Source organism: Crocuta crocuta, unplaced genomic scaffold (assembly GCF_008692635.1).
Source record: "Crocuta crocuta isolate KB4526 unplaced genomic scaffold, BGI_CrCroc_1.0 scaffold31, whole genome shotgun sequence".
In the NCBI taxonomy this organism is placed as follows: Eukaryota; Metazoa; Chordata; class Mammalia; order Carnivora; family Hyaenidae; genus Crocuta; species Crocuta crocuta.
This window is the reverse complement of record NW_027528362.1, coordinates 3,601,246-3,624,428: the sequence shown is the minus strand read 5'-3', so window position 1 is coordinate 3,624,428 and position 23,183 is coordinate 3,601,246. Positions and strand designations below refer to the sequence as shown.

Sequence of the window (23,183 nt, the reverse complement as noted above, 5' to 3'; positions counted from 1 at the left end):
CTTTTATTTCCACATAATGGTTTTTAATTAGCAGATGAATATGAAAGAGAAATAGTTATTTCTTAACTCTAAGAAATAAAACTGTGAAATCCAAATTAAGACAGTGTAATCATAAAGAGGAAGATCTGCTAGCTATTGCTAATGTATAAATAAACACTAACTTAAAAAAATGGGAAACACTGTATTTTGAAAAATAGGTCAAAAACATAAAATCCTTAATGACAATGCAGTGAGGCCCATATTAACTACTAGTAGACTTATATCATTTTTCTGGCTAGCTATACACAACTAAAATTTCTATTACTGCCAGATTTGTCACAAGGCCTAGGAGGCTGGAGTTTCATTTAGATCAACCAAGAAAATGTTACATGAACAAAAATCAGTAAAATCTGATAAAACAGTAATAACCATTTTAAAATACCATTGGTGAACAGATTTCTATTTATAGACACTCCTTGAATATACAATAGGTAATGATGCAATGCAGACATTTTTACAATATTTATTAAGATAACAAATTTATAAATTGAAAGACTCAGAGGCACATAGTTTAAAAGGCCAATACCATGGGAATAATGAAGTCAACACAGAAAAAAGAAGATATGAACAGTTACAACCAATACAAGAGTCTTTTAAAAGCCACATCCCCCCCAATAAACACATCATATGAATCATCCTTCAAAATTACCATGATAAAAAGTTATTTCCTTCAAAGAAAAATAATTCTTTCCACCTACCGAGCCTAGAAAATCCTATTTACAATGAACTGTCCTGCATTTCATCAGTACTGCTTAATAGGCCTCCTCTATTCTGCCATTAGAAGTATTGAAAATTTTATAGCTATTGTATTTACAAATGCACATAATATTTAAATTTGCTCTTCATTGAGAACAACTGAATATATACTTAATCAAATCACAATACAAATGTTTTAGTGTTGAAAACACATTTTGTGGGGACAGGTGTACGGGAAGAGGTGTATTTAGAATTATGTTGTTTCTGAAGGATTACTAGGCCAATAAGTCTGATAAAACTCAAGGTAGTCACAAAAACAGGTCTTTGTTGATGAAGAATTTAATTTATTTGTTTTAACTGGACACACTGGCTTCTTCAGTCAACCTTCACCACACTGTATATTTTGGTAACAAACCAAAAGCATGCAAAGAAGCCAATTGTTCCTATAAAAGAAAAGAACAAAAATAAACTCTTTTCCCAAGGAAATTTCATAATTTACACAAGAGCACAGGCTTAAAATGATTGGTTTCTTAAAAAAAGCCACAAAACTATAAACTATTACTTACCAGGAATATACCATAGATCCATAATTTTTTTTGAAACTTACACAACTACCTCAAAGTTCTTACAGAAATTGATAGAACTTTTTATACTTTAAGATTACCTAAAGTTTCTATAATACATTCTTTTTCTTATTACATGCAAACCCCCCCCCCAAAATTAAAAGATAAATAGGATGCCAATTTTCCTTTCCTATTTCAGAGTATTTTCTTATCACCAAATGGAAAACTGCTATGAAAATGAATTCAAGGTATGATATGGATACCTTAAACAGAGTATCAGACTCATATAATAATTAAGTAGGCGCATTTTCTAAGTATAGTTACTGAGAATTATCAGTTTTCAAAGAACCATAATAAAACTAAATTCAGAAAGCTTCCACAAAGTGTGAAAGGCAATTGAATTAGGATAATAACAAAGATGCACCCCACTGAAGACGAGATGTGGCGTGGTATCAGAGGACAGGGCAGCTGTCCTGACTATGTGTACCAACCTTGCACTAGTCAACTGAAATCTCCAAGCCCGTTTCTTATAAAACAGAGATCATTTTATCTGCCCTAGGTAGAGTAAATGAGATGATTCATGAAAAAACACGTGCTTTGGTTTTTGAGTATCTTTATCAGTCTAGATTCCAAAAAATTTGAATGCTAGACAGATGAAAAAATGAGGTTTAGTTAAGTAACTGTCTAATGGCCACATGCCTGGTAAGCAGGATCAGAATGTGAATTCACTTTTTCTGACTTCAAATATAGTGCTATTTTTAACTTTGCCATGTTTAGATAAATTCAGAGACTCTGTTTTGCAAAAGAATATTTACTAACTGCCTGACATATTTTTAAAAACTGATTTTTTTCCAGAATTACCCCTTGAGAATAGTCAATGAGTGGAAGTGCAAAAGAATACAGAAGGAGATCTACATATCCTTGTGTAAGGTTTATATTTAAAGTTTTCTTTTTATTACATTTAAAACAATGGTGAAAAGTATTAAAAGAAATTTTCTAACTCAAGAGACTACATATGGGACATTATTATGGGAAGTGGCAACATTATTGTTCTCAAACATCATACATGTACCTACTATGTGCCAGTCATCGTGTGTTTTAGAGGACATAAAAATATACCTTTTGGATATTCAAAAGACAATTATTAAGTTTGTAAAGAGGCTGGGGTTAGTTTTAGAAAAGTAATGGTAAAACAAAAGTATTTAAACAACCTTATGCTTACCAAGAGCTTCAAGGTAATACAGAGAAAATATTCTAAAGTGACAAAATACGTTTATCATCATACTGGCAACCCTAGGTAAGTCAAGTTTATTTCGTTCTTAACAAAATACTTTAGTATTTTATTTTGTTCTTAATATGGGATAAGTATAATATACATATTAAAAGTGGCATTTTCCTTATGTAACAGAATAATTTTTTTTTTTTTTTGTAAATGAGATTGACTTAAATAAAATGGTGCTGGTTTGGAGTACTGAAGTAAATACAGATGTACCCCACTTTAGAAAGACACTAAAAGGGCTCACCGTTCCCCTGCAGAGACTCTTTCCCATAAAGTGAAATACGCCCAAAGTTACTGGCTTAACTGGTTGATTCACTTTAGGATGGCTCCAAAATTTAGATAACAAAGTTTGTTTTACTCTGAATAAATAAAATATCTCACTAGAAATCAAGAGCAATAAAGAGAGGTGATAAACTACATGATAAACTATCATATCACGTGCCTGGAAAAACAAGAGACATTCACTAAGATCACTACTTTTTGTGTGTAGGCAAGGAGTAAATTCCTCTCTATATGCATTTACAGACACACAGATCCATATGTACAACAGTAATTCCTTGTTTCAGAGGCTACACTTTGGTTTGCAGGTCACAGATTAGGATTTACGGCTGTGGACCTAGCTATCTATGTACCATGCAGCACTAAGACAAGCAACCCCACATATACCCACCTCCCTGCATCTGACCAATGACCTGGAATCAGAATCAATGTAAGAGCCTGAAGCTCCTTACATGCTGATACAGCAACAGGAGAACTTCAAAACCCCACCTAATTCTCTCAAATGTTAACAGATAACTAATCACAGAACAGTTCTAATTTATTTTTAATTCCTTTTAGTTTTCAGATCTTTTACTTCCTCACAGAGCAGGCAAAACAATCTAAAATAAAATTTTAGATGCACATTTTTTGTGAAAAAGAAAGATCCCATAATTTTCTTTTTTTTAGTTTGGTTATTCCACAACTGTTTACTAAGCAGCTACTCTAAGGGCTCTTAGATGCAGAAAACTTTTAACCAGGTGAAGAGATAAGGGGCACATACATAAAATAAATACCAATACAATATACTTTCCTATCAGGTACTTATATTTTAAAGTGGAGACATAAACTTGTAGTTTAAATTTTCTAGAATAAGAGGTACTCTATGATTGTCATTTCTTGGTAACATTTATTGTCAATTTCATCTTGACTTCGCCCCTTCAGTTTCTACTTACCCCTAGACTTAGACAGCTAAAGCTTTTTACCCTATTTCTGAAATGAGCTAAAGAAGCACTGTACAATTAACAGGTTAACAGGGGAAAACTTTTGACAGGTATGGGCCCAGGTATCCCTGGATGTGTAGCCCAACAATGGATCCTGTTTAGCCTTCTTCCTTTAGGTTCTGTTTCTTTACTTTGGTTTACTGACATTCACCTCACAGCGGAGCTGACCAACAATGCTCAGCTGCACTTAGGACTAAATGTAGGAGTGCTGAGTAGTAGAAGCCTTTGTGGATTTATAAAAGGAAAATATTTATAAATAATTTGCCTAAAAACTTATTAACTAAAACTAATCATTTTAATTCTTACCTGTAAAAAGAAAGAAGATCAAAACCATTATCATGGTATAGCCAAAGTACAGAATTGTACTTGCTGTTCCTGTGATTTGCAGTTTTGAAAAGAAGTAGTGTATTGCGTATATTAAGAAATAAACTGCAGTAAAGCCACTGGTAAGGAATGAACGCCACTGCCAATGGTAATCCTAGGTAGAAAAGAACAAGTTAAAGAATAAGAATTATTTTCCAATTCTAGATGACATGTAGCAGAACAAAGTTACAAAGCAAACGCAGCTATGTGACAAAGCCCCCAAACCTAACTTTGTTATCATTTCCAGCTTTTTCCTTCTACTGAACTTTGCCCATTTCCCTCCTCAATGAAGATGCCAAGACACATTCCCTACTTTTGGCGGAATTACTTAAAGTCAGGCTAAAAACACGTGGAAAAATCTTAAATGGTTTATGAATAATGAAGCATCAGACTGTACTTTAAAATATACTCTTCCCAAAGAAAAGCAATGTACAAGAGCTTACTTACAATAGTTAATTCAAAATTAGTATTATTTATCTTATAGTCTGGTCAACTCTATGTCAGGAAGAAGATTATCCTATTAAAGCCTGGTTGAAATCTTTTTTCAGTTATGAGTAACATAATTTAAACAAGGTAAGTTTTAAAAAGAGCTCTTCTTACTTTTACATAAAGTAGCTTATAGCTTAGCAGGAGAGTTCTTAAAAGAAAATACTTCACTCTTTCCTAACCCTTAGACTATGTGAAAAATAAATATATTTAAAAAGCATGCCAGCATAAATCAGAAAATCTTAAGGAACCCACACACAAAAACTACTACAGCAAAGAAATTCAGCAAAGTTGCAGGGGTACAAGATAGATATGAAAATCAGCTGTGTTTTTATATAGTAACGATGAACAATCTGAAAAGGAAATTTTAAAAAACCTTCCATTTACAACAGCATCCAAAAAAAAAATACCTAGGAACAAATTTCACCAAGAACGTGAAAGACTTATACACTGAAAACTACAATACACAACATGCCAAAACAAAAAAAAATTAAAGACTGAAATAAATGGAAAGACCTCCTGTGTCCATGGACTAGAAGACTAAGACTCCAGATTCAATGCAATTCCTATCAAAATTCCAACAACGCTTTTTTGCAAAAAAGGAAAAGCGAACCCCAAATTCATATGCAATTGCAAAGGGTCCTGAATAGACAAAATAGTCTTCACAAAAGAACAAAGTTGGAGAACTTACCCTTCCCACTTCCAGAATTTATTACAAAGCTATGGTAACCAAAACAGTGTGGTACTGGCATAAAGACAACATATACACCACTGGAATAGAATCAATTGAGAATCCAGAGATAAATCCACACATCTATGGCCAATGGATTTTCCACAAGGTTGGAAGACCATTCAATGAGGAAAGAATAATAGTCTCTCTAACAAATGGTACTGGAAAAACTGGATATTCACATGCAAAAGAATGAAGGTGGATTCCTAACTAATTACCATAACCAAAAATAAACTCACGATCGATCACGGACCTAAATTAAATATATAAGCTAAAACTATACACTAGGAAGAAAATATAAATTTTCATTACCTTGGATTTAGAATGAATTCTTACATATGGCAATAAAAGAAAAAAATAGATAATTCAGACTCTACTAAAATTAAAAACTTGTGTAAAGGCCACTATGAAGTAAGTTGAAAGACAACCTATGAGAGAAAATATTTGCAAATTATTTTAAAAAATGTTTTATTTCCAATGTTTATTTACTTTTGAGAGAAAAGAACAGAGAGTGAGAGGGGAGGGGCAGAGAGAGGGAGACAGAGAATCTGAAGCAGGCTCCAGGGTCTGAGCTGTCAGCACAGGGCCTGACACGGGGCTCAAACTCAAGGACCACAAGATCATGACCTAAGCTTAAGTCGGACGCTTAACCAACTGAGTCACTCAGGTGCCCCACAAATTATTTATCTGTTATAAGTTTATTACTTAGTATTCATCTCAACAAAAAGATACACAACCCAGTTCATAAATAGGTAAAAGATCTAAACAGACATTTCTCCAAACAAGATACACAGATGGTCGACCACCAAAGAAAACATGCTCAACATCATTAGTCACTGGGGAAATGAAAATCAAAACCACAATAAGATACAACTTCATACCTGCAAGGATGGCTATAATTAAAAAAAAAAAAAAGGAAAATAGCAAGGGTAGGCAAGGATATGGAGAAATTAGAACACTTGTGCATTTCTGATAAGAATGCAAATGGTACAGCCACTGTGAAAAACAGTTTGGTGGCTCTGCAAAAAGTTAAAGAATTACCCTAAGACTCTGTGATTCCACTCCTATGTATATACCCAAAAGAACTGAAAGCTGGTACTCAAAATAAGTATTTATATATGAATACTCAGAGCAGCACCATTCCCAATAGCCAAAAGGCGGAAACAAACCTAATTTCCATCAGCAAATCAATGGATTAACAAATTAAGACCTATCTATACAATGGAAGATTATTCAGCTATAAAAAGGAACAAAGTACTAAATCCTGAAAACATTCTGCCAAGTGAAAGAAGCCAGACACAAAAGGCCACATAGGATTCTATTTATACGAAATGTCCAGAATAGGTAAATCTGTAGACAGAAAGCAGACTGGTGACTGCCAGGGTCTTGGAGGGAGAGGAGAATGGGAGGTAACTGCTTAACGGGCATAAAGTTGTATTTAAGGGTGATAAAAATATTTTGGCGGTAGTTACACAACACTGTAAATGAATATAGCAAATGCTACTGAATTGTTCACTTTAAAATGGTTTAATTGTGTTATTTTATTAAGTTATAAGTGAATTTAACCTCAATTTTTTAAAAAAGCACCTAAGTTTAACATTAGATTTAATCTCCTATATTGAAAATAACTACAAAAGAATGCTTTAATACAACGTAGATCTTTAAAAATCACTTCTACCTAAGAATGCAATCATTTTGCATTCTTTTTGCATTTTGCATGCATAATGACTATAATTCATTATAATGTAATCACTGAAATGTTTTAATGAGTTTTCTCACTTAAAAATGTTTTATACTAAGGGTACCTTTGTGTCTCAGCTGGCTGAGTGTCCGGCTCTGGATTTCAGCTCAGGTCCTGATCTCACGGTTTGTGGGATCAAGCCTCATGTTTGGCTCTGAGCTCATAGCACAGAGCCTAGCTGGCATTCTGTCTCCCTCTCCCTCTGCCCATCCCCCCACCTGCACGCACTCTCTTGCTCTCTCTCAAAATAAATAAATATTTTTTAAAAATCCACAAGAAAAGTGTATTCATTCATTAAAAAAATGTTTTCACTCAATTTCTAGTCTAGAAATATCCATATTTCATAAAGAATGTGAATTTAGACATTTAAAAACTCAAAAATGAAAATTCCACATAATGTGCTATTCTTAGAAACTTAATATTTTTGGGGTGTCCTGGTGGCCCAGGTGATTAAGCAGACGCTCTTGATTTCACTCAGGTCATAATCTTGCTGTGATGAGACCAAGCCCCACATTGGACTGTGCACTGGGTGTGGAGCCTGTTGGGCATTCTCTCCCCTCTCTCTAACCCTCTCCCGTTCACGTGCATGCAGATGCTCACGTGCTCTCTCAAAACAAATAATCACTTTTTAAAATGGGGTGGCTGGGTAGCTCAGTTAGTTAAGCATCTGACTCTTGATTTTGACTCATCAGGTCATGATCTCACAGTTTGTGGGATAGAACTCCACTCGGGGCTCTGTGTGACAGTGTAGAGCCTACTTGGGATTCCCTCTCTTTGTCAAAATAAACTTTAGAATAAAACAAAACATTTTAAATAAAAATAAAACATTTTTAAAAGAAGAAAACAAAAAACAAGAAAATTAACATTTTAAATTTAAGCTCTAAATAAATATACTGAACTATTATCTTAATCTAATTAAAAAGAGCTACATTTAATTGAGGAATACAGGTCAATTTCTATCTATTAACACATATTTATAGAAAGCATTTCAATTAATGGTATTCAAAATTGTCTTATGCCAAAATTATCAATACTGGCTACAAACTAATAGAAGCAAACTTTGCTAATACATACCTCTGCACATAGGTGGAAATAGCAAAGAAGTATAGTTGCTTCTGAACATGTAATAACCAAAATGATAAATACCAGAAATAGGAAGCCAAACATGTAATACATCTGGTGTGACCTGTAATCAAACATGTCAAGATTAAACTATAAATCTTTTCTCTTCGACACAGTACATGACACAGTCTTTTCACTTCCCCTGGACTGGAAAAAGTTTGCTTTTTTCCCCCAACTAATTGGAGACAGTGCATTCTCATAGATGTGGATGGAGTAGGGGTAGGCAGGGAGAGGAAAAGGTTTGGTAATGTCACTGGATTTTGCCTTCTCACTCAAGTAGAACCTGAAACTCTTATTTAGTCAAATATGCTTAGTCTGTTTACTTACTGGTGAGTCAGACAAATTTGATAAAAAATTAATACACAGCCAGAGCCAAACTAAAAAAGGGTCACATTTGGTACTTATTGTTTCTTATCATATGTGATAAAAACAGCTGAATTTTGAAAATGTTGTAATAATTGGGAAGGAAAGATAGGTTCGAATCACTAAAAAGCTCAAATTCAATTCTGATTCATGTGACTGCAAACTGTGGTACTTGCTGTAACATGTCAATGTGGTCAAATTATGATAATACACTACAGCGTATACACTCTAAAAAAAGTGGCTCAGAATTAGCACTATGAGTTTCTCTGTGCAAATAAGAAATCAAAAGAATGAAGGAATCTGGGGATCAGGAAGAACTTTGAAGGTCATCTACCTCCCCCCTCCTCCCAATGCTTGCTCAAATCCCTTTTTTATCCAGGGCTCAGAGTATCTTTCTCTGAAGTAGTACAGATTAGTTACTTAAGAACACAGGTATGGAGAGACAGGTTAATTTTCTGTCACATGGTAGCCCTGTGACACAGGATATTAAGTTATTCACAGGATATTAGGTAATTTAACTTAATATCCAAAGCTTCATTTCTGTCTCTGTAAAATGGGGATAATACCCACCTCACTGAGGTCTGAGAATCAAGTTAGAAGTAAATAATAAGCACTCGAATAGTAAGAGATGCTATCACTTATTCTTTTTCTCACAAAGAAAAGATAAAAAACCTTTTGGCTCTTAAGATTTCTGATTATCAGAGAATGGTTTACATGTATAAGATATAAATACTCATCTATCCCAGTAAACAGAAAGAGAAAGCTAATACTACATATAATGGGAATGGGGAAAAGAGGACTTCACCCTTAGCTTACCAGATACTATTCAGAATGAAGAAAAGCTGTATAAAGATGCACCCAAAGGGCAAAATCCCTCCCATGATAATACCGGGCAATGGTTTTGTGTAGAAGGATTGTTCAGGAATCTGGCGTGGAATCTGATTGGTTCGAACTGGATGTTCAATGGCCTTTAGTAAAAAAAGAGAAAGGATTCCTAATTATTTATCTGTTTCAAAAATTTTTCTCTATATTAGACTATCTGCCTGCTTTGTCTCAGCTTCCATGATGATACTACTGGTAATATAAGTCAATACTTAAGTCATCAAACTGAAATTTGTATTTAGAAGCAACGGCCCAGACACTATCAGGTATAACGTTCAGTCTGTCTACTGGAACAAGCCACCACTGTTTCCAGCAGTTATCCATTAATGGCTTCAGGAAAAGTAAGAAATGCATAGAAGAAGGTAATACAGTTCTTAAAAAATAATAGCTAAGACAAAGGTAAAGTTAGGTTTTCCCTTTTAATTACATAATTATTGTAAGAAATTAGCTGATTCTGAAGTTATTGTCAATGAATTTTTATTTGGAGATGGGCAATATTATCTTTATTAAAATTGCTCAATTCTACTATGATTTCAGAACACAAAGGCAACAATGAATGGCTATATGAAGCTTTATGACCATAAGATATTGATAATATTCTCCCTTTCCTAACATACGACATGGTAGTATAAAAATAAATGAAACCTAATACTGAAACATAGCTGAGGAGAAATAAGGGTACATGTCAAAACTTAAAACTTGGTGGAGCACCTGTGTGGCTCAGTCGGTTAAGCATCTGACACTTGATTTTGGCTCAGGTCATGATCTCGAAGTTCATGGAATCAATCACCATGTTGGGCTCTGCACTAACAGTGTGGGGCCAGCTTGGGTCTCTCTGTCTCTCTGTCTCTCTCTCTCGCCCTGCCTCTCCCTCACTTACATACATGCATTCTCTTTCTCAAAATAAATAAATACTTAGGGGAAAAAAACTTAAAATTTCGTATTCTCATTGAGAGTATATGTCCATGAACTAGATTATTTTACATGTAGATACATGTGTATACAGGTAGAGAATCATTGTATCATTCTTCAGTGTTTGTATTTATAAGACATATTTTTAGAATTTCAAATATTTATGTAATCAAAAATTTTTAAATCCTGTCAGGTCACTATTTGTGCTATGTATATATTTTTTATGCTATACAGACTTAAAATCATAAATTAAGCAAAATGCCAAAGAAGTGAAAAATCTTACAGTAGGCTGGCATGTTAAGTGCAGTGACAACAATGAAGCAATGGCAGTTTCTTTCAGGACATTCTGGGTCTCCTTCACAAAGTGCAGGGTAATACATTATCTCTTTTAACCTTGTGGACTGGATGTTCTCAGAGAAGAGCAAGGACAGTGAAGTGAGGAAGACACTAAATAAATTCTCAGGGCGCCTGGGTGGCTCAGTCGGTTAAGTATCCGACTTTGGCTCAGGTCATGATCACACTGTTGTTTCTGGGTGCGGAGCCTGCCTGGGATTCTCTCCTTCTCCCTCTGCACTCCCCCCGCCCCCACCCCTCATACTCTCTTTCTCTCAAATAAACATTTAAAAAAAAAAAAGAAAGAAACAAATTCTCATTTTCTTCTTAGCCTGTAGGCAAAAGGAGGCAGCAGACATAGAGAAAGACTGGAGGCAGGAAGGGACTGAGCTTTGATCAGAATCTTTCTTAAAATCAAATATTAGCAGGAAAACCACAGAAAATTTATTGCAAAGCTAAATGTTAAAAAAAACGACCACTGTATAGTCACTTTTCTTCTGGCCTTCCTCCTAACCCATACTCGTGGTTTAGTTTGTTAAGTAATACAGAAACAATGCTAAGGGGAAAATGCCATACTTTTTAGGTTAGGAAAAAAAAACCCTATTTTTAATTTTAAAAAGTCAAATTTTTTGTTTGTTTAAATTAGCATTTCATTTTCAGTTAATCTACAGTTTCCATTTACTTACAAAACTCTGAAATCTAAGTTTATGTCTGTGACTTCTCTACCCCACAAAATTCTACTATTTTAAGAATGACTGCAGTCAAACTAAGAGGTCATCAATTTTCTAAGAAATCCAGGTCCCACAGGGTAAGTGTATATCTTTTAGACATTTTTCTTTTTAAGACACTGTTCTTTTAAGGTGGCATATGCTAGTTTTCATAGCTGAAATTTATTTGAATAAATCAGCACATAAACTTACGTTCTTCTTAAAACCAAAGTATGCACCAATAAATGTCAGAGGCACAGATATGCAAAACCAAAGGGCCAATATGGCAACCAATGTTCCAAAAGGAATAGCTGCTGAAGATCCTTCTCCCCAGAGAATCAGATTCATTATAAAGAAGTCAGCGAATACAATCCTGAAAGACACAACAGGCTTTCGGGTAAAACTTGAGTCAGAAGCAAAATGATATAGTACCGATCATATGTAATTAATATTACAATTTCTGTGTTAAATTAAAAAAAATGAGGTTGCTGTCTAATGGGGTGCATGGATTTAAAACTTTACTTTCTAGAAATTGCCTAACTGCTCTACAGATTGGTGTTGCCTGACTCCCACCAGTAGCTTAAGAAAGTTACCTCTTTATATATTTCACCATGCTTTGGATTGTCAAATTTGTTGTTTAATTTCATTCCTGTTCACAACTGCTGTGGAACATCTTGTGCCTGTGGCTTTACAGTTATTATTTCTGTGACTTGCTGGTTACATCTACTGCTCATTTTTCACTCAGGGTGTACATCTTTTCCAAAGTTATAGATGTGAGTTATTTATATATTCTAGCTACTAATAATTCCTTGTTAAATTCTCTGAGTTAATGGGTTTTTATGAACCCAAACAAGTGAATGGGTGCACTTAACTTCCCTCCAGTCTTTCTGCTGAGTACACTTTTTAAAGACATGCCTGTAATCACACAATAATCATTTCTACATTCCCTACACACAGTTTTTAATGTGATCAGTGATCAATTTTCCTTTTATCCTTTGTGTAACTTATTTAAGAGAAGAAAGTCTTTCCTAACCTGGGATCACGAAGACACTCTTCTTGTTTTATTTTTTTAAAGATTTTATTTTTATGCAATCTCTACACCCAGTGTGGGACTTGAACTCACAACCCCAAGATCAAGAGTCACATGCTCAACCGACTGAGCTAGCCAGGGACCTCCATGAAGATACTCTTCCATATTTTCTCCCAATTGGTAAGCCCATTACATTTAGATTACAGTCCACCTGGACCTGATTTTGTGTGTGACTGGTAAAAACAGACTTTTTCTTCCCTCATATACACAATCAATTATGAGCATCATCTAACATTTTCTCTGACTGGAGATGCCATATCTAGCTGCTTCCGTGAATAGGTGGTCTATTTCTATGTTTTCTGTGCTAGTAGCTGCAGCACATTACCAAACCCCTTATACAGTCAATACTCTGATCAAATAACTTGGTAAATTTGTGTCTTATACTAGTTAATTAGCTTTGTAGACTTGTCAGATGGGTGGTACATGTTTTGACAAGTTTCAGGGTACTGCGAAGGTTTTCTATTACTAATACTCCTTTCTGTTGTTGTTTTATAGGTGAAACTTGTTCTCTGTATACATATCGCAAATATGAGATTCTTAATAATATAAGGAAGCTTTTCTCTCCATTATTTTTTAAAGTTTATTTATTTTAAGAGAGTGAGAGCATGAGTGTGCCCAAGTTGGGGAGGAGCAAAGAGAGAGGAAGAATCCCAAGCAGGAATCGCACGGTCAGCAAGGAGCCCAACTTGGAGCTCAAGCTCATCAAAGGTGAGATCATAACTTGAGGCTAAACCAAGAGTCAGATGTCTAACTGAGCCACCTAAGTGCCCCTTCATTAAATTATTTTTAAATCTGGAAACGATGTTTAATATTATCAAATGTCATATTGTTGTGTCTACTGTAATAATTATATGCAGGTATCTACATAAAATTACATGAATTAATTTCATGTCATTAAATGGTACTTCTTTTCCTAGGCAAACACCAATTCTCCTTGCCCCTCTGGGTTCCTGGTGCACTCTTAAGTGCCTTTCCTTGAGGCACCAACCCTGGCTATTCCCTCATTTGTTACCTCACTATCCTTCTGGTGAAAGCCTACTTTTTTCTTTCTTTCTTTTTTTTAAATGGACACCTACTTTTAAGGGTGGGATGAAGAAGATAAATCAAAGAAGGGTTGATCAGAGATATAAAAGAACTTCATAATTTCTATGAAGCCAAAAACGAAAGGCATTTCAAGGAGAAAGTATCCCAATGTTAGACAGCGTAGAGAGATAGAGTGAAGACAGAGAAAATGATTTCTAGATTTAGAAATGGGATTATCATTGGTATTCAGAGAAGTTTTCACTAAAGTCATAGGGGAAGGAAAATGGATATGAGTTTACGTTGTAAATGTACACTGAGAAGAAAATGAGAATAAAGGAGTATAGAGTATTTTTTCAAGGCAGTTTGTTGAGAATGTAAAAGGAAGAAGATAGCAGAGGGGAAGATGTTTATGAGAAGCTCCTTTTAGGATTTGGGAACCTAAGTATATTTATAGGAAAGACGATGAAACACATAAACAGAACACTGAGAAACAAAAGACGCCGGAGTAGGAGGAGTGTCTGAAAGGGAAGATTCTGAAGGAAATTGCAGCCGACTTGTCTTGGGAAGAAGGAATACTTCTTTAGTTGACGGGAAAGAAGCCAAAGGATTTGGCTTGAGAAAAGCATAAAAATCTGAGTTCATCAGGGTGCCTGGGCAGCTCAGTCAGCTAAATATCCGACTCTTGATTTTCGCTCAGGTCATGATCCCAGGGTCTGGCTCTGTGCTGAGAAGCCTGCTTAAGATAAGATTCTCTCTCTCTTGGGGTGCCTGGGTGGCTCAGTTGGTTAAGCGTCTGACTCAGGTCATGATCTTGCAGCTCGTGAGTTCGAGGCCCTCATCTGGCTCCGTGCTAACAGCTCAGAGCCTGGAGCCTGCTTTGGATTCTGTATCTCCCTCTCTCTCTGCTCCTCCCCCACTTGCACTCTGTCTCTCTCTCTCAAAAAAAAAAAAAAAGATTCTCTCTCTCCCCCTCTGTCCCCTCCCCTACTTTCAAATAAATAAATAAAGAAATAAGAATACATCATGAATGGCTGAGAATGTCATTCTTCAATGGAGGTAATTATCTGAGGGAATATTTACCCCAAACATGTACAAACAATGCAACTATTGTCACTCTTTTGTTTATGGCCTGGCTTTTAGATTTAACCTTTGGCTTTCACTATTGCTGCTGACTGCTCAGAGGCTGGTTCTTGTCCACCAGAAATCTAGGAGTTGGGGAAAAAGTGGATTTTATTTCTCGGACCAGACCCCAATCAGATACTTGATATCAAAAGCTATCTTCCAAAGAGTCAGAATTACTTTTTTTTAATGTGATGGTTATTTAAAATAATATTTGCTATATATTACTCTATTTAATGGAATAAACTCTAAATAAAATGGCAATACTTTAAAACAATTTTTTATCTCTGAATTATAGCTGACATCCAATGTTATGTTAGTTTCAGGTGTACAACATAGTGACTTGACGATGTCTATATATCACTCAGTGCTGACCATTATAAGTCACCTTTTGTTACCATACAATGTTACTGACTATATTCTTTTTATTCTACTTTTCACCTCTATCATTTATTTATTTTATAACTGGAAGCTTGTAACTCTTAATTCTTTTGACCTATTTTACCCATCCCTTTCCCCAACTCTCCCCTCTGGCATCCACCAATTTGTTCTTTACATTTATGAGTCTACTTCCGTTTTGTTTGTTCGTTTGTTTTTAGATTCCACATGAGTGAAATCATATGGTATTTGTCTTTCTCAGACTTATTTCACTTTGCACTAGGTCCACCATGATGTCACAGATGGCAAGACAAGACCTCATTCTTTTTTTTATAGCTGAGTAATAGTTCATTGTGTGGATATGTATACATGTCACCACATCTTTACCCCATTCATCTATCATTGGACACTTAGGTTGCTTAATAGTGGCAATAGTTTTGATGGAAATCTGAAAATGTTTGACTGTCTGAATAATCTGCAAGCGAAAACACCTGCTTGTGATTAGGTCAAAAGCTTTCAATGTAGCCTTATATAACAGCAGGCCAGACCAACTTACACAGACTAGGAAATAAACTTTTAAGAAAAGCAATCTACAAATTTCTTATGTCCACAGATACTTTTTCCAGAAACAGCAGGTGGAAGTCATTCTGCAAATGTTTACTATTCATTTTTTATCCCTTTTAAAAAAATTGAATTCATTTTCTAGTGTACAAGATTTAGAGACAGGGAAGATTAAAGAGCTAAGAGATTGAAAGTTTGGGAACTAAAATATGATTACGTAAGAAAATTCCTACTGAAATGTTCACTTACCCAGGACACAGAAATGATGTCAATAAAACGTTTGTTTTCCACTTTTCACCTCCAAAGGCTGTGGAAGAAAACAAATTGGTATAACAACAGACTTTTTCTTCAAAGTAAACCAAATGACCATATATGTCTGGCATTAAACAAATTGTCAGACAGCACTGGGTGCCACTCCTAGAAACCAGACTAGCAAACGATGTGGTATTGTCTAAGTAAGGGATCCAGACCAGAGGCACACATCACAGGACTTCGCTGATAAACCCTGCTCTCAAGATGTTTGCTTCAGCATAAATCTAATATCAGAGGAAGTTCACCCAGACACTTCTTTTCCAATCTTTTTACTTCAAAACAGAACAAACCCTTAAGTTCTAGGCCAGCTTCAATCCACGGGACTGAGTAGAGAAAGGGCATACTGAGGATTCTCCTTTTCCTTGCAGCCAGTTTCAAGGAACTGTTTGTTATACAACTAGGAACCTGCAAGCCTCAAGTGCAACACGTTTAAGTTTTCACAGCAGGTCTGAATCTCCAGGATTCGTGTAGCACTGCAGTCTCTGGGAGAGGCTCAAAGTGGGGCTGGGGCTTGGGTATGTCAGATCAGGTGACTGAGAAGAGTAGGACGGTTATGGCCACTTGACAGAACAAATTTGCTTATGAACTTTTTCATCTGCTTTGCCCCTAATTTCTTTTCCACGCTTAACATTTTTTTTTAAAGTACATAGAGTAAAAAAATGAAAGTACTCTTCTGCCTCCAGTTTAAATGCTGGAGATGAAAGTGGCTGAGGTGTGAGAACAGCTCTGATTTCTTAAAAAACTTTTAGTAGTTTATAAGCAAGTACCACCTGCTCTAAAACAAAATGACAAATTATATATAGGAGATTTGATTTCACAGCATTACTGATAAAGAGACTATTATGAAATTATTAATTCTGGGTTTAATACAATTCCAACCAAAATTCAAATAATATTTTTTGAAATATTAGAAATGATTCTATAAAATGAAGTATTTTGTGACTGGGGCCACATGACAGCACCTCTTGGAATGTTCTGCCGGATCAATGTGCAGCTGGGGGCCCTGACGGATGGAGGAGGAGTTACAGAAGGGGTGCGTCTGGGCTGAGAGGGAGCATGAGCTGGAGCTTTCAGCACAGGGAGCAAGAAGCAGGGAGGTCCTTGGGCAGGGCTGCAGATACAGAAAGAAAGCCAGCATGGCTGAGAGAGAGGGAGTGTTGCCTGGGAGGCAGGGGTCCAAATGGGGCTCAGCTCATGTGTGAAATGACACACAACACCCACAATCCTCTGTCCTTTAAGAAAGGATGAAAAGTAAAAGACTTGGACAAAATACACAAAAAGTAAAACACAGACACACATACATATAGGAGAGCGCTGTACCTGGCAAAGTCTAACGAATATTTCTACTTGGAGCTGAGTCTAGCCAACCTCACTTTCAAGGTTGCCTATGTAACCTGTGTTTTACCTCAAACCTTCTTCACATCAACTGTCGTTCTGTTCCATCTTCCATTTTGTTTGTTTTTGTTTTTGGTGGGCACTTCTCCCCTAATTTATTACTGATGTGTAACTGACACAATGTAATATTAGCTTCAGGTGTACAACATACTGATTCCCCTAGTACTCAATGTTCACCATGACACGGTGTAGTCACCGTCTGTCACCACACAACAGTATCACTGGCCACGTTTCCTAAACTGTATTTTTTACCTCTGTGAATTATTTATTTTAAAACTGAAAGTCTGTACATCTTAATCCCTTTTCAGCTATGTCTCCCATCTCCCAGCAACCTCCCCTCTGGCAATCACCAGTTTGTTCTCTGTATTTAAGGGCCCATGTTTTTGTTTTTTCTGTTTTTTAGACTCTACATAAGTGAAACCATAGAAGATATTTGTGTTTTACTGTGCAAATGGACAATAATATTTATTTTGGTATAGTTCCAATAGTTGTATTTTCCTCAGGCAGGAGAAACAACATAAATATGCCACTAAGGCTAGTGTCAAAGAGATTACTTGCCTGTGTTCTCTCTTCTAAGAATTTTTTGGTTTTAGGTCTCACATTTAGGTCTTTAATCCATTTTAAGCTTACTTTTGTGTATGGTGCAAGAAAGTAGTCCCGTTTCACCTTTGTGCATATAGCTGTCCAGTTTCCCCAGCACCATTTTTTAAAGAGACTTGTCTTTTTTTCCCATTATATATTCTTGCCTCATTGTTGTAGATTAATTGACCATATAAGTGTGAGCTTATTTCTGGGTTTTCTATTCTGTTCCATTGATCTATGTGTCTAATTTTGTGCCAGTACCATGTTTTCATTACTACAGCTTTGTGATGTTCCTTGAAATCTTGGATTGTGATACCTCCAGTTTTGTTCTTTCTCCCTATTGCTTTGAATATTCAAGGTCTTTTATGATTCCATACAAATTTTAGGGTTATTTTTTCTAGTTCTGTGAAAGATACTCTTAGTATTTTGATAAAGATTGCACTGAATCAGTCGACTGCTTTCAGTAGTATGAATATTTTAACAATAATACTCCTTCTAATCCATGACATGGTATATCTTTCCATTATCTTCAATTTCTTTCATAAGTGTCTTACAGTTTTCAGGATAGGTTTTGTTGTTGTTGTTGTTGTTGTTGTTTTTATCTCCTGTCACTTTAAATCGCAGATTAGCTAGGAGACCATTTGACAGACTTCAGGATCCCACAGCAAACATGGGCATTCACTGTCCCTAGCAAAGCTGGTGCTTCTAGTCATCTAGTCATATCCCAACCTTACTCTGTGGCCCTGAAGCTTTCTTTCACTTAACTTTTTCTTTTAGAAACAATACAAGAAATTACAACTAATTACATTATAAAAGCAAATTACCTCAGGGCTCTTTAAAATAATGCAATCTTAGTTTACTTTAAGTACAGTCTATTTTTCTAAATATTAAATTCATGTAATTATAAGCACGACCTCTCTTATGCAAGAAAAGGTGTTACTATATGTATTACTTGTTTTAGTTAATCAATTAGTGATACTCATAAGTATACTTTCTTCCTTTACTAGTCTATATATCTTTCTATAAATGTAGCAAGTCTAAGTTGTTCAGTCAAATCTCTTTCGTCAAAACATAAAAAAGACAGAGGGAATGGTGGATAAGCAACACCTAAATGTGCTTACCTCACTGTACAAATATTTTTTTAACAAATAAATCTAGGGATGGCCATCCACTTCACAAGTTTCTTTTAAATAAAGATACACACCTATAATACATAACTGTTTCAAAAAGAGATGCAGGGATATAGCAGGCTAGGTTCCTGACCTGACAGAGTGGCTTTTACTTACACTTATAAAATCTGGCAGCAACATAGCCCGCAGGAGTGCCCAGCAGCACCCACAGGACCACAGCACAAGTCATCAATGCTCCTCTGTTGGCTGGTGACAAAAATCCCAGGCAAGCAAAAACTAAAAAATAAGTAAATTTTAAGTTAAAAATTTTATTACTCTTCCCTTTGTTGTAAAGTGATGGGAGACCCTTTACATTCTTTAAACAAGAAACCACATACAATTTCATGAATACACTATCTTACCTATGGCCATCCTAAATCCTAGCACTATTTTAAGGTACTATATCGATAGGATTATAAATAAAGCAACCTCTATTTTGGATGTTTCTTGTAGGGTCCATAAGACCCAACCTTTCCTGTTATCAGGGAAGGCTGACTGGAAGCTCACGAGTGCTTTCAGCTCTTCTGAGATTTTAAAATTAATATGGGCACCTGGGTGGCTCAGTTGGTTAGGCATCCAACTTTGGCTCAGGTCATGATCTTGCAGTCTGTGCATTCAGAGCCCAAGTCGGGCTCCGTGCTGACAGCTCAGAGCCTGGAGCCTGCTCCAGATTCTGTGTCTCCCTCTCTCTGCCCCTCTGCTACTCACGCTCTCTCTCAAAAAAATAAACATTAAAATTAATACGAATATATACATTCCCACCATGAAATATTCCCACTTTAAAAATAATACTGGGACCTCTAGAGTGAGAAATCTAACATTCAAACAAAAGAGACAAGATAGAATCTAATCAATGAATAAAACAAAAAAGATTTCATAGTACCATTAGCTTTCTGAACACAAGTTACTCAAGGACTTGGTCACTGACTCATGGAAATTCTGGCTTCTCTCCTTATTTAGTTGGTTGGTTTTATTTTTCTTCCTTACATAACGCTATCTTATATTTGTAGAAATTCCTGGATTTAAACTGGGACTATGACTTTTCTCAGAAAGAAATTCAAGTGGCTTTCTAACCTCAGGAGCAAGTATTTCTCTGAGGTGTACATAATCAAGCACATGTCTACCCATACCTTCTCATCAGCACCGACCAAGGGGCAAGACTAGAAACTCATGATCAGCAGGAAACCAATCAGATTTTCAACCAAAATGCATCCCCCCCATTCCCTCAAGACTGAGGAATGGACTGTTCTGAAGGAAAAAGTTCATATTTGAGCATCTAAGGAAAATGATCCCTGGGCACTCTGAAACTTTCCTTCCTTATAAGTTCACTTTTAGTAGACTCCAACAAAGACCAGATGATGATAGAAGGGAACTCCCAATAAAATTTTCAAGAAACATTTTATCCTAAAGCATCCATTCTGCTCCAGCTCTACCCTGGTTCTCTGGGGATCTAGTGATCCCCAACTAGCCTTCATGCTATCCTCTGGTTGTGTCCAAACTTCTGTCATGATGCCTTCTCCCAACCTGCCCTCTTCAGTACAATACACTTAGAATTCAAGGCCTACCCATCACAGTTGCATCTCCTTATATAAGTAGATAGAGATACTAGTTCTAGTTAATCATCAGGTTAAGCTTCAAAATGATGTATACCTAGAGGTATACATCAGTGGTTCTCAAACTGACTCAGGTGCCAGACATTTGGAAGTATGAATCCTCTTTAAAGTATTTATATAGTTAATTCTATTATAAAAATTTGGAATAACTTTACTAACATAAAATGACTTTAGCATTACATATTTAATGTGCAATCAAACACAAGAACAAGTGTTCATTAAAAAATTATTAGGAGCCCCTGGGTGGCTCAGTCAGTTATGTCCTACTCTTTGTTTCAGCTCAGGTCATGATTTCAGTCACGAGATCAAGCCCCATGTTGGGCTCCTTGCTGGGCATAGAGCCTAAGATTCTCTCTCTCTCCCTCTTGTGTACTCTCACGGTTGTTTATATGTAAGTGATGAATCATGGGAATCTACCCCCAAAACCAAGAGCACACTACACACACTGTATGTTGGCCAATTTGACAATAAATTATATTAAAAAAATTATTAAAAGGTCAGTGGTTTCTGAATTCTTCCAGTAATAATTCATTTATTTATGTATTTATAATAAAAACTCATTTGTTACTGTTCATCAGTAGAAGAACCAATAAAGGAAACATAAAATTCCATGAACACTTTTTTCTCTCACAAGTAGAATAAACTGCAAAAATACTGTACTCCCAGACTAATCAATAACTCTAAGGGCGGGGAGGATGAGCTATTAAAAAAAAAAAAAAAAGAGGTTGTCCTAGGGGTTCCTGGGTGGTTCAGCCAAAGTGTCCGACTCTGGCTCAGGTCATGATCTCCTGGTTCATGGGTTTGAGCCCCACATCGGGCTCTGCACTCTTAGCGCAGAGCCTGTTTTGGACCCTATGTCTCCCTCCCTCCCTTTCTTTCTCAAAAATAAACAACCCCTCCCCCCAGCAAAAACAAAAAAGGTTGTCCTAATTGACAAACATTTAAATAACAACACTTCTAAAGATTTTCAGGTAGCATAAGGTCTAGCTATTTTTTGTGTGGGAAGATCCCTCCAGAACAATGCTAGAGAAAGTTAGTTCCTGTTTCCTAAATCCTTCCAAGATGAGGAAGGTCTGCTAAACGCTTCCTGCTTTATACTCTTTCTTTTGGTCTCTCTCAGTGGAAGCCAAGAACATCTTGGAATCCTGATCCTACTGCTCCTGGTGGCGTGGGACAGTCAACATGCATGACCCTGTTTCCAGGCCACCCAGACTCAGACCCAGACGGTCTTCAGGTACCTAACCGCCCCAGCTCTGACTCCCTGACTAATAAGGCTTGGTCTCTGGGCAGCTGTGAGGAAGTCAGTTTTCCAGCACAGCTAACCCTGCCCCAAATAACGCATGGCCAGAGCACACAGATTTAAAAGCCAAAAGTACTCTTAGATATAATCCAGCCTAGCTACTTCACTTAGGAAAACTAGTTTTCTAACAATTATTTAGAAAAAGTATTTTCTATTTTTAAATTTCCACTTCATACTTACAAAGAGTTACGAAAGTCATAATTAAAATCTGTGTCCCTGATCCCAGAAAGACTGATAGCAGCATCCCTTTTCTTGGAGGACGGAATATATCACCATGAACCAGTTTCCAGCCAAATTCTTCCTGGGCATCCTCCTAAAAAGGGAATGAACTTGTTTAATTGATAATGTGGTCTCCCCAAGACAGCCACACAGTTTGTTCACTGGTGAATATGCTGATATAGACAAAATTTTTTAAACTTACAAATGTTAATATTGATCTCAATTCCCAAGATTTATGTTATAAAGTTTGATTCATAGAGCTTTATATAGTTTTCCTGAATTGTTTTTAAAGGAATGTTGTACGTTAAGTCCTATAAATACAGTCATTGAGAAACTTTAAAAAGAAATACAAAGATAATGTGATACTTACCTAGTTCTACTCAAGCTTTATGATCCAACTTGATGGCTTAATTTTTACTCACATTCTACCCTTTCCCATCTACATCTATTAATCTCCAAAATGAGCAAATGGTATTAGACTTCATGGCTACTTTGCTGACAACAGCAGGCTTAGCTATGAGCATAAGAAGCTGGTGTCACCAGCCCTAACTGCTCCCCTCATCTCTACACACACATATACAACTGCCTAATCAACAGCTCTGCCTGGTTATTTAACAAGCATCCTGAACAGAATTACCCACAACTGAAGGGACTTTCTCCCCCACCGACACCTGCTCTTTCTGTAGGTCAGCCCCCAACCCTATAGTAGAAGCTCCAATTTGCCAGCTGTTCATTCCCTCAAACCTTGGAATCCTCCTCGATTCCTTCCTTTTTTTCACACCTTGGACACAGTTCTTTAACAAGTCTTCAGCTCTACCTCTAAAACATTTCAACAGAACCCAACAGTGGCCTCTGTAAAGATCCTGGCTTTCATGCTGAGTGAAATGGGAAACTACTGGAGGGCTGTGATCAGGAGTGAAACAATCTGTGTTACGTTTGAATAGAGC

General features: G+C 36.2%; 1 protein-coding gene across 1 annotated transcript in view; it reads right to left on the bottom strand.

Annotated features, from left to right (window-relative positions):
- Positions 1–488: 488 nt before the first annotated feature.
- TM9SF2 (transmembrane 9 superfamily member 2) overlaps positions 489–23,183 on the bottom strand; it is a 64,319-nt gene continuing 41,624 nt past the window's right edge. Inside the window, exons 10-17 of the mRNA XM_077753887.1 lie at positions 22,198–22,330; positions 19,222–19,341; positions 15,896–15,953; positions 11,689–11,848; positions 9,458–9,609; positions 8,231–8,342; positions 4,143–4,314; positions 489–1,178 (exon numbers count right to left, since the gene is read on the bottom strand). Of these exons, the coding sequence (XP_077610013.1) occupies positions 1,111–1,178; positions 4,143–4,314; positions 8,231–8,342; positions 9,458–9,609; positions 11,689–11,848; positions 15,896–15,953; positions 19,222–19,341; positions 22,198–22,330 (975 nt within the window). The 3' untranslated portion in view covers positions 489–1,110. The remainder of the gene's footprint in view (positions 1,179–4,142; positions 4,315–8,230; positions 8,343–9,457; positions 9,610–11,688; positions 11,849–15,895; positions 15,954–19,221; positions 19,342–22,197; positions 22,331–23,183) is intronic.